Raw genomic sequence first — 12,510 nt, forward strand, 5'->3', positions numbered from 1 at the left:
AAGTTTTGATAACACCATCAATATTCTCAAGTTGGTAATTTTAGGTGGTTGTACTCTCTGTATAAAAGCAGGTAAAAATCAGAGCCTGTTAACTCCTTATGGTTTCAGAGCAGTTAATTAATTTGAATGTTAATTGCCACCTACCTAAGAATTAAAATTGCCCAATGCACGATGGAAATTTGAAGTTCATTTCCTGATCAATGCCAAGTTAGCTTATTTCAGAATATGCACACATTTTCACAAATGAAAATTACACCTGAGCATCATTTAAGTTTGAATCACTTACCAAAACTGATGGTCTCAGTTTCCACGTTAAGAATGGAAACTGACTGAGGCACCTGCTTCTGTAGAACTGCATCTCAAAGAACTGGCATGCTTATATAAATACAGAAAAGAACATGTCAAACATTTATCTAATAGAATGACTGTGCTGACAAATGTTACTCTCCAATAATGATTAAAACCTCCTTTTCTCTCATCATTTTGTATTCATCGGTTGCTCAAACTGCTGATTAAATTTGTTTTGCTGTCATATTTCAAACTTAACACAATCTGAACCAGACCAATATAGATGGCTTCAATTGTTCTGGTTTCTGCCAGTTCTTTAAATGCACTTGAGTAACAGAACCTTTCATTCTGGATTACAGCTGAACTCAACCATTCTTATTCAGTATACAGTACATTGCAGGCTCCATTTCTATCTTTAAAGCTATACTAATGGCTCATATTTTATTACTTCAAAGTTGCACAGGAAATTATATTTTGAATTGCTTGAACTTGCTTTCATGCAGTTCTGTTTACTCCTGCTGCAGACTAGTTTGATGGAGATGCATCTTTCTCGAGTTTGATGCGTAGATTTTAAATACACAAGCAAGAGGAAATTTTGACACGCATTATAATTAGGTGCTCGGGATATAAAAATGAAATGGCACTTTCAGTGGCTTAGTGTAAAAATCACACAATCCGATGTTGCACTCAGTAAGATATCTCAGGAGTGTTCAATCAGGTCCCAGCTGAATTAACTCATTGTAGGAGGCATTAGTTGGAGTGAAACAATTGACATAGCACGTCAGAGTCGGGCAAAAGAATGTGGAGAGTCAGAACGGATTGCATCACTCATTGCTATTAACCTCTGCTGAAAAGGACATGCAATCAGGGAACAGAATGTTAGAACCTGCTGTGGTTGAATATCTTTTTGAGATAGATTTTCTGGCTTTATGTGAAATAAAAATCTATCTAACAATGGATGGAATGTTAGTGCCAATGTAATTGTACCACTGAGGAGTTGCTACCTTTAGTAGGAAGAAAGTAGGAGTATTGTATCCACATCCAAAGCTCAGAAAGGGGTTGGTTTAGGAATCATGTCAAAGTGATTGAATATTGCTCTTGCAGCATGAACAAAACAGATGGAGCAGTAGGATTATTTGAAAAAATAGATTCGGATTCAGTGGGATATTTTTTTCAAAAGGTAGTCAAATACTACAGGCTGTTTATTTTGCCAGAAAGAAATGGCCCAGATTGCAGTAGTTTGACACATACCTCAGCATTGACTGTTGGATTTCTGACAGGTTCTATATCACTTTGAAAAAGTTGGCTGTAAACAGACTTCTAGAAGAGTGATGTAGCATCAATATTCCTATTAATCCCGACATTGAATGGTAAAGGAAACCAAGCAGATTTCTCATGGTATGGACTAATTTAACGGACATTGCAATCACTGAATTGACTATCTTAATTTTGACCACTGCTGTGTAATTTATTTGATATCACTTTTTCTTAGTATGGGAATGGGGTAAAAAGATTTTTATAAAGGCTAGGATGCACAGTGAAGTCAACAATTATATTGGATAAAATTTCACCTCTGAAATTGAGCTTTGGTTCCAATAGGTTAACAAGGATTCACATGGTCTAGTTCAGTTCAATTGTGTGTACAGATGGAAAAATAAACATTGGTACAGATGTATTACGTTAGGCAGGATAGTAGGTACATTAGGATGGCCCCATAAGATAAAGGGCAATGAAGGAGGATGATGTGGATGACCATTACAAAATAATGCAGAGGTGGTTATTTTGTTCACACAGACCTCAAATAATCTGCTAATGTCAATGTCAGAGCTGGACAAATCTTCAGGTGAAAAAAATTATAACTGATCTCAGTTTGTGTGAATCACAAAAGGTGCAAAAGACAAGGTAAATTGCTACAAACGTAACAGTTAATCTTACAGATAGAAAACAATAGCTATTTCTTTCCCTCCCAAATGATCCAGTACAAAACTGCTGTTGTGGATTGATCAACTGTTACAGGAGCTGCCTGATGCTAATGGAAAGTAATTTTCTGGCCATTCCTGGGCAACAACTCCTATTTCTCCTAAAGTACTTTCAAAGAGATGGTGTTTAAGATTGCAGCAGGGAGGTGTAGAAACCAATAACCTGGTTGCTTTCAACAGTTTGATCAGTCACAGAAGATATACACAAATAACATAGTATACAAACTTTATTTAAAATCAGCATACAAGCAAATCTACTTCCAAGTTAAAAAAAATCCTAGCCACCATTCACCTAAAATAATAATTCTACATTGTTATATCATTAAATAGCTACAGTCAGTAAAGCAGTATAACTGTCACCTCAAGTGTTTTGAGTCGAAGAAAGGACATGCCATGTCCCTTTTAAATAAAATCATGGCCACTGGAGTAAATATTTTTTCAACTTTTAATGTTTGAGATATTGTATTGTGCAATATATCCCTACTCGAAGATACAGATGTCTGATGCTTACATTTTGCAAAGTTAAAAATCAATTAACACCAGGTTACAGTCCAATAGGTTTATTTGGAAGCACAAGTTTTCAAAGTGCTGCTCCTTCATCAGGTGAAGGAGCAGCACTTCAAAAGCTAGTGCTTCCAAATAGACCTGTTGGACTATAACCTGGTGTTGTGTGATTTTTAACCTTGTACACCCCACTGGCTCCACTACATTTTGCAACATCTAAGTTTGATTAGTTGACTGACATCTTTGTTCACATTTGTTGATATCAAGTCCTAATTTGCATCTATTCACTTGACATAAGATTTTTTCCTTTTTGGGAACAAGATGAGAAACACTTTAAAAGCATCAGGCACAGTTGGGTAATTAATGATATGGTAATACTGAACGAAAAGGACATACAATATTAGCATTTTCCCTTCTGTTAATCTCAGCTATATCATTGGCTTCCATGTCTCCATTGATCATGGTAGCCTGGGCTACGAGGAGGGAAAATCTTAAAAAGATCTTTGTCACATTCCTGATCAGTATCCATATATTTGTTGATATGATCAGATTGTTGCTGTACCTTTGTTTGGTTGCTTAATGGTCAGCCAAAGCCTATTCAGAGCAGAACACAGATGAAGTACCAAGGGTTGCTGAGAGGTAATGGACCCAGCATCTCTAGTAAAGGAAGGAAGGAAAAACAGGGGGGAAAGAGATACAGAACAAGGCATCCTGTATAATAAATTCATTAATGTTTTTGTAGGTGGGGTCATATACCCAGTGTTTTGCTCAAGTGAGACTCTTAACATGGTGGGCTGCACCTCCAATTCCTCAATCTGTATTTGATTTGAATGAAGGTCTGACACTTTGCTCAAAGTAAAAATTCCAGATTGATCATGTAATTGTTGAATTACTCTGCTGTCTAAAGCATTATTTTGCTTCCTTTTACTGGACAGAAAGGGAGTCACACAGAACGTCAACTTTGACAACATCTCACAGTTGTGAATGGAAGCCCAGGGTACAATATGAGCACCAAGTGCACTATGAATGAAAAGTGCAACATGGAATTTGCAAAATGAACAATGCTGGTTTACCATTACACAAGTCTTCTGGCTATTTGTATATAGCATAAACTATCATGTGTATTTACTGGCAAGAACAATCTCAACAAATTAAGCTCCACATTCAACTTCCTTTAGGTTTTGCTTCCTCTTTCAAAATAATATGTATTTAATATCACCAAAAGCAACTGTTTGTGTATGCAGAAAATCAGAGCTTTAACAATGCTTTTGTAGTGTATGCAGAGGCGAGTGTACTGAAAATAATATTGATGTCTTTCAGGAGTTATACCTGCACTAATGCCCTTCCTTGTAAGATTGGAACTAAATCCATTACCTTCATGTAATTTGTTACATGCAAACTGCTTTGGGGCATCGGGAGACTTGATAAGGCATTGTTAAATGTGAGTTCTTTCTTTCCTTCTTGCACACTCACTTAGGACCAATCCCTTGAGCACTGGAGGTGGTTGCCTACAGAGAGCAGCAATGCTACAATATTTGATATACTTACAGAAAGTAATGCCAGTGAGATATAAACTACAGTGATGATGATTTGCTTTGACAAGTAAAATGTGCATATGGATTCTTTCAGACTTAAAAATCTTATTTTATGAAAGCCAACTCTAGAATCTTCCACAGACATCACAAGTTGTGGTAACACTATTGGAAGGAGAAATCCCATCCCTCCAGCAACAGAAATGCGACATAAGTACCTATCACAGAATGTCCACACAATGAGCAGTGTAATACAGCTTTCCCATTCGACAGGAAAGCCTCATTTGACTTGTGTTGCTGAGATCGGATTTCCTCAATTCCTTTCCAATAATTATTCTTGTGCTTCCTTGCCAGCCAATCTGTAGATTTCAGTTGGTCCATCAGCATGGGTAATTGTGGTGGTCAACTGCAGCTCCTCACCACCACTTACTCCAAGATCACCTAGGAAATGTATAAAATGCAGAATACTATTAGGCCAGCACAGCAAGAGTTTTGTTTGCACCCTTCGATTTCACTTCTCCCATGAGGCAGTGTGTTCTGTGTACAAAGTTTCATTGCTAACTGGCTGAGGCAAGCTTTGTGGCTTATCATCAAAGTAAAATTTTGTGTCATTCATTTAATTCGAAAGGACTGTTTTTACAGTTACTATCAGTTTTGCTTGAACATTATTTCATCTAGTTCTGATGCAGGATCACATCACCCAGTAGTCGATACCTCCCATTCCCTACCTCTTCAGCTTGTAGTACTGCTATAACTCCTCTTCCTGCAACTTTTCAGAGAAAAATCATAGAGATGTACAGCTCAGAAACAGACTTGTCCATGCCGACCAGATATCCTAAATTAATCTAGTCCCATTTTACAGCATTTGGCCCATATCCCTCCAAATCTTCCTATTCATATACCAATCCAGATGCCTTTTAAAATGTTGCAATTGTACCAGTCTCTACCACTTCCTCTGGCAATTCATTCCATATGTGCACCACTCACTGCGTGAAAATGTTTTCCCTTAGGTGCCTTTTAAATCTTTCTCCTTTCAGATTAAGTCTATGCCCTCTAGTTCTGGACTCCCCCACCCTGGGAAAAAGACCAGGGCTATTTACCCTATCCATGTCCCTCATGATTTTATATACCTCTATAAAGGTCACCCCTCAGCCTCCGACAGTCCAGGGAATAAAGTCCCAGCCTATTCAGCCTCTTCCTGTTTCTCAAACTTTCCAACATCCTTGTAAATCTTTTCTGAACCCTTTCAAGCTTCACAATATAGCAGAGAGAACAGAATTGAATGCAGTATTCCAAAATGGCCTAAGCAATGTCTTGTACAGCCACAACAGGACTTTTCAATTCTTATACTCAGTGCACTGACAAGCATGCCAAATACTTTCTTCACTATCCTGTCTACCTGCAACTCTCCTTTCAAGGAACTATGGATCTGCACTCCAAGGTCTTTTCGTTCGGTAACACTCCTTAGGACCTTACTGTTAAGTCTAAAAGTCCTGCCCTGATTTGCCTTTCCAAAATACAGCATCTCACATTTTAGGAAGAGTTTGGGACAGGCATGTGGCAAGTAGGGAAGTGACGAGAGCGCGGGTCAGCAAGCACCATTGACAGTGACTTGGGGGGAGTGGATGAGGCAATGAGTTAGTGTAGAGGCAGTACATTACTTACACCTTTTACATTTCAGTTATTTAATCTATCCAATTTAAGATTTTAACAAGTATTTTAACTTAAAGGATACAATGTTTTCATTTTTTAAATACAAAAGAACCTAACTCAGCTTTTATATTGACTATAATGTGAAAATCTTATTCATTTAAAGATGCACTTTTTAACAATATAAACTATAACAATAAATGAGGAATTACTGCATATGAAAATGTTTAATGAGCAAGTGTAATTTTTTAAGAGGTCTCCCACATTTTCAAACCTTGCATTACGTGGTGGTAGTAAGTTTTCAAAGATGGTGGTTGAACGGATTTCCAAAATGATTTTAGTATGATTTGAGTTTATGGAGAACCGTTGCAGTCGATTCTTGCCTGCTAGTTTCTGTATTTTTTTGATGCTTGCTTACTTATATGCCTATTTGTTAATTCATGATTTGTGAGGAGCATACTTAGCAGGTGGACATTTCTGGCAGGGCCAGTACCTGACTGTAAATTCCAAGGTTCTTAGTTTTTCCTAACAAGATGATATCATGCATTCTTCTTTAACTGCTGTAGTTTATAGTACTAGGATACAATCAATCCCTTACCAGGTTGCCTCACGCCCGAGTAGGAGTCAGCACCTTGGTGTGGGACTGGAAAAAGTCCAAATTACAACTCCTAAAAAAAAGGAATGAGTGAACCAGTTGGGTTTTTAACAACATTCCAGTTTATGAACAACATTGAGCCAATGGAATTATCATGGTTTGCATTCACAACAAACCAATACCTTTAACATTGATAATTGGACACTAGATGTGGTGACTGATAATATTAGTAAACAACTATTTTATGAAATCAAAGAGCAACATATTTGTAACCATCATCCTCCTATTGGAAGGATGTTGTGAAACTTGACAGGGTTCAGAAAAGATTTACAAAAAGAATGTTGCCAGGGTTGGAAGGCTTGAGCTACAGGGAGAGGCTGAATAGGCTGGGGCTGTTTTCCCTGGAGCGCTGGAGACTGAGGGGTGACCTTATAGAGGTTTATAAAATTACGAAGGGCATGGATAGGGTAAATAAACAAAGTCATATCCCGGGGGGGGGGGGTCCAGAATTATAGGGCTTAGATTTAAGATGAGAGGGGAAAGATTTAAAAAGGGCCCTATAGGACAACTTTTTCACACAGAGGGTGGAACGTGTATGGAATGAGCTGCCGGGGGACGTGGTGGAGGCTGGTACAATTGTAACATTTAAAAGGCATTTGGACAGGTATATGAATAGGAAGGGTTTAGAGGGATATGGGCTAAGTGCTGGCAAATGGGAACTAGCTTAGTTTAGGATATCTGGTCGGCATGGATGAGTTGGACCAGAGGGTCTGATTCCGTGCTGTACATCTTTATGACCCTATCTAATCTGAGCTATACAAAGTGAATATATGAGGCACATTTGACGAGGAAGGATGTTAACTGGTCACTATTCCTACAAGGGTAGATAATGTTGTTGGTTTTCAATTTTGACTAATTGTATTGAAAAGAAAAGGTTGAATATCCAAGTCAGATTTTAGACTGAAAGAATGTAGCAAGGAAGCCAATGCAACATCCCTGTAACCTTTCCTTTGAGCTTTTATCACCTTTTACTTTTATCACTTTCGCAAAGCCAAGTGGTAATGTCCCACATGGTCAGTGTAACATCAGATCGTAAAACTTGCCAAAATCATTCAGTAAGGATGCAAACAATTGCATAGAGCCTTAAAATATTAAAGATCTCAATTGCCTTTCTGCCAATATTCTCCAGAGGAACAAGTGTTCAGACATTCAGCACTTGACTTAAAAACAAATACGCACCATTTGACTGATCAGCATCACTGTAACACTTGTGGGATGGAGCATACAGAAACATGATCGCAAAGACGTAAAGGTTCCACATGCCATAAATGCCAGTGAAGAATGCACTGTTTACTTGGACAATGTATTCACCCCACTTCCAGTGTCCCTCATTTACCTGAGGAAGGAACATTAGAATTTGACTTGTTTGTCAGAGCTGAAGAAAAACAAAAGTGCTGAAAGGAATATAAATCAGAATCAAATGAGTTTCAACTTTTATTCTGCCCAGATGCTTTTAGATCTACCTCTATTTTCAGATTTATTTGCAGCATTTACTATTACACAGTTCCTTCTTTTCCTGAAGGTGCAGGTTTTTATTGAACTTCAACTTGCACCAAAACAAAAAAAAACAACAAACTGGGGAAATGTCAGGCAAGCTAAAATGAAAAGGTCAAATGGAAATGTCAGGACCAGCTCAGGCCAAAGTGCCTCCCTTAGATTTTAAGCAAAGTGCTGAAGTAACTCATCACGTCTGGCATCACGTGTAGACAGAGAAACAGAGTTATTGTTTGGAGTCCAATAGGACTGTTGCTCGTTCTGAAGAACACAGTCTTATAAGACTTAAAATGTTAACTCAGTCCTCTCTCTACAGATGCTGTTAGACCTGCTGTGTTTCTCCAGTGCTTTCTGTGGAATCTGGAGTACTTAGCTTTAATTTGATGTGTCTCCCTTTTCTGGTTTTACATTGCTATATAATCGGTTGATCATGCACAAGCTGTGGCTATGGAATTGGAGGTTAGTTTTCAGAACTAAACCTCCCGTTCTCCTTGCGTTGGAGTTCACAAACAGACTTTCCAGCAGCATCACCACATAACCATTTGAAATGAAGTGATGAATTTCTTTGTTTTTGAGGCCAATTGTAGCATACTTATAGGCATGCTGGTTAAGATCAGTCATTACAGACTGGAGACTGACAGAAGTAGAATTATTTCCACAGACTTCAAAACTCTTCTTGTTTTTAAAGACACAATAGATATCTCCAGGGTAGAAAGTAGTCATTCTTTGAGAAGATTAAAATATAATGGGCATCAGTGCCTTTTGTAAACTAAAATCTATGTAGAGTAGTAGAACCTTTGTAAAACATTTCCAGTATTCAGTGTGTAGTGGTTGATGAGAATTTCTACATTGGATTCACAGGTTAGAGTGATGACAGCCAAAGCATTTCCTAAACATTTACCACAGGACACCTATGTAGCAACTAAGGCAGGAAAGAAAGTCAAAAATGCAGCCAATTGTTGTGAAACACATCCACAAACTCAAAAATTGTCCCTGACGTGACAAGTAATTTAGGAGCTAGAAAGAATATCAACACCAGTTCCCCTTTACATTCCTGTGCTGTTGCAAACAGCAAGCTGTGCGAGTGCTGCAATGTGAGTGACGCATGTGGGCATATTCATTACTCCGGTTCTGGATCGGCTGTTCAAAGCCAATTTTGTTCAATTATTTGACAAAATTAAACAAGACCTTCAAAGATGGGAGCCGCTTCTGGTCTCGTAGTTGGGTCAGATAGTGCTTATTAAGATGAATATTAATATTCATTAATATTGCAGGATCCCACCGCAACCCCCCCAACCCGGAATGGAAATTTAATATTTACTGTGAAATCTAACATCCATTTATTGTGAAATTTGTAAAAAGAGAAATGCTTTCTAAATTTGATACTGTGCTCAAGTTCACAGAGTGCTTTTGCTGAGTTCTGCAGTTAAGGAGACAGCTTGTTTCTGTTTCTGTGGAATTTAGTAAACATTCAACCTAGTCTTGTGAGCAGTCGAAATTCAGCAAAAGCTACGGGATATGAAGGACAGTATGTCCAAATAACAAAAGGAATGAAAACGAATAACAATTCAAATTTGCATAGTCTTTGTCCTTGATAATGAGATAAGAAACACTATAAGTCAAGTATTTGAATTATGCTCCGGGCCTTTGCTGGCTGCATTGTGCCCCTCTGTAATACAGAGGATAGACTAATATAATAAAATTCTTTTTCTTCACTTTTGCTAACAGTTGAGTTGGGTCTATTTAAGTTCCATGACACCGCACCCCACCCCCCGCCCCACAGTTTGTTATACGCTATAAAATGTTCCCCCGATTTTCAATAAACAAATATTTAGGAGACTGAACAACCGGTTCAGCTCTTTTATTTGGCATCGTAAATGGCCTCTCATTAAATTATCTAAACTGCAGTTGCCTCACAGATTGGGGGGAGTGGATCTCCCAGATATTAAAAGCTACCACCTAAGCTTGCTTTTATCCTACGTGAGTGATTGGGCCTATGGGGACTCTTTCAATATGGTTAAATATCGAAACCTCCCAGGCAAGGTGCCCCCTTACTAGTTTGCTGTTTTTAGACAAAATGAGGACATTTAAGGAATATTGCCATAACCCATTATTTATAAATACTGTTAAAGCATGGAGCGCAATTCAGCAGAGGGAAGGCAATATTGGCAAAACATCTTCTCTTACACCTGTAATGGGTATGCCGGGTTTTCAACCGGGGATGATAGATTCAGGAATCAAACATTGGCCAGCTAGGGGTATGTCTTGCATGGGCAATTTATTTGAAGGAGACACAATGATGTCCTTTGATCAATTAACACGGAAATATGAGGTATCTAACGGGACCTCTTTCATTTTTTTCAAGTTAGTCTTTTGAATAAAATCCCTACACTTTCGACTGATCCCTACAAATCCGACATTGAGAGGAGGGTGCTCAGTGCTCAGCATACACATTCTGTCAGTACTTTATATCATCAATTTGGGGGTGCCCCCTTAGATGTGTTCGATTGACTCTGCAGGGTGTGGGAGACAGAGCTAGATGTTGAAGTCTCCTCAGAGGCATGGGAAGATACTTGGGAAAGCGCAAGAAAGATATCAATTTGCAATAGGACCCATGCTTTACAGTGAAAGATTCTCCACAGGGTCCACTTGGCTCCGGACCGTTTGTCAAAATTTAAACCAGGGGTATCTTCAGCATGTTCCAAGTGCAAGGTTTCTACGGACACTCTTACCCATTGTGTCTGGTCCTGTGGTAGGCTTCAAACATACTGGAGTGCTGTGGCAGGTGCAATGGAGAGGATTTTGGGTGGAAGGGTGGAGAAGGACCTGATCTCTCCTCTTCTTGGCCTGCCCAGTGTGTTCCCTGCAGGTGCACCTAAGAAAAATACTTTTCAACATCCTCACTTTCTGTGCAGGAAAGAATATCTTGCAAGGCTGGGTATCCGAAAAACCCGTGGGCCTGTTCGGGTGGCGGAAGATTGTTATGGAGCATATCCCTTTGGATTTTCTCACAAGTATGGTACACTACAGAACTGAGAATTTCTGTAAGGCAGGACAGCCCTTTGTGGAATACCTGGACACAGATTTATGTGCCACACTAATAAGGGCTTTTATATAGCTGTAATGATTGCGTTTTAAGAGTCCAATATCCAGGGAGGAGGAACTGTGAATGTGTGAGTGTCTTGTTTGGCTGGGTTGAGTTATTACTATCGATTAACTTGCTGTTGGTTATTATTTAGTTAAATAGTAAGTTTAGGTTTTTTGAGCATATATTTTTCTACATACATTTATACATTTGTACAGGGCAGGTTGAGTTTTTATTTTTGTGCGTTCTCTCTTTGTACACAGTTGAGACTAATTTTTGAGTTAGGCCGTACGTGCTTATATTGTGGGTGGCACGGTGGCTCAGTGGTTTGCACTGTTGCCTCACAGCGCTTGGGGCCCGGGTTCGATTCCTGCCTCGGGCAACTGTCTGTGTGGAGTTTGCACAATCTCGGCCTGTGTCTGCGTGGGTTTCCTCCGGGTGCTCCAGTGTCCTCCCACAATTCAAATATGTGCAGGTCAGGTGAATTGACTATGCTAAATTGCGTGTAGTGATAGGTGCATTAGTCAGGGTAAATATAGGCTTGGGGAATGGGTCCGAATGGGTTACTCTTCAAAGGGTCGGTGTGGACTTGTTGGGCCGAAGGGCCTGTTTCCATACCTATAGCTAATCTAATCTAATATAGGAAATAAGAGCAGAATGACATGGCGTTCGCTCAAGTAGTCAAGAACTCCAGTCTCCTAACCCATTCCTACAGTTCTTGATGCTACCAGCAGCCAATAACTTAATGATCTCAGTCTTGAATATATTTAGTGACTGGCAACCTCTACTCTAGAGGGCTATGGGCAAATGATCAGCCATGAGTACATTAAGTGGAAAAGTGAGCTTGATAGGCCAAATGGCATACTTCTGCTCCTCAACTCTTTGTCTCCATCTTGGGATTCAAAGCATGAATCGGATTGATGGCCATATTTGGTAGTAAGTGCGTCATTGTCATCAAATCAGTGCCACCACTGCATTTCAAAAGAACTCCAGAGTGTCTTTGAAGCAATTTCTATATTCATCCATACAGCTTTATCTATTTGAGCATGCAAGACCAGTCTGGGAGGTGATCTGCAGGAATTTTCCCTGAATGCTTGTGGAACCGTCTTCAAGAAGAACACTAGTATTTAATCATTCAAATAAAACAAAGCACTGCATATGCTGGAAATCTGAAACACGAACAGAAACTACTGGCAAAACTCAGTAGGTCTGGCAGCATCGGTGGAGAGAAAATAAGAGTTAACATCGAGTCCAGTAACTCTTCTTCAGAACACAGTGAGAGCAACTTGACTAGCGTTTGATCCATGGTCCTCTCACTGGTTC

At 39.2% G+C, this 12,510-nt stretch overlaps 1 protein-coding gene across 4 annotated transcripts in view; it reads right to left on the bottom strand.

Annotated features, from left to right (window-relative positions):
• Nucleotides 1-2,476: 2,476 nt before the first annotated feature.
• The window catches only part of wls (Wnt ligand secretion mediator), a 79,159-nt gene continuing 69,125 nt past the window's right edge, over nucleotides 2,477-12,510 (bottom strand). For 2 of the 4 annotated variants that reach the window (XM_072574122.1, XM_072574120.1), the window contains exons 11-12: nucleotides 7,788-7,944; nucleotides 2,477-4,744 (exon numbers count right to left, since the gene is read on the bottom strand). In XM_072574122.1, coding sequence (XP_072430223.1) covers nucleotides 4,635-4,744; nucleotides 7,788-7,944 — 267 coding nt within the window. In that variant the 3' untranslated portion in view covers nucleotides 2,477-4,634. Of the gene's footprint in view, nucleotides 4,745-6,551; nucleotides 6,622-7,787; nucleotides 7,945-12,510 lie in introns of all 4 variants that reach the window. The other 2 variants (XM_072574121.1, XM_072574123.1) reach the window with 2 other exon arrangements.

This window comes from Chiloscyllium punctatum, chromosome 7 (genome assembly GCF_047496795.1).
Source record: "Chiloscyllium punctatum isolate Juve2018m chromosome 7, sChiPun1.3, whole genome shotgun sequence".
Taxonomy (NCBI): Eukaryota; Metazoa; Chordata; class Chondrichthyes; order Orectolobiformes; family Hemiscylliidae; genus Chiloscyllium; species Chiloscyllium punctatum.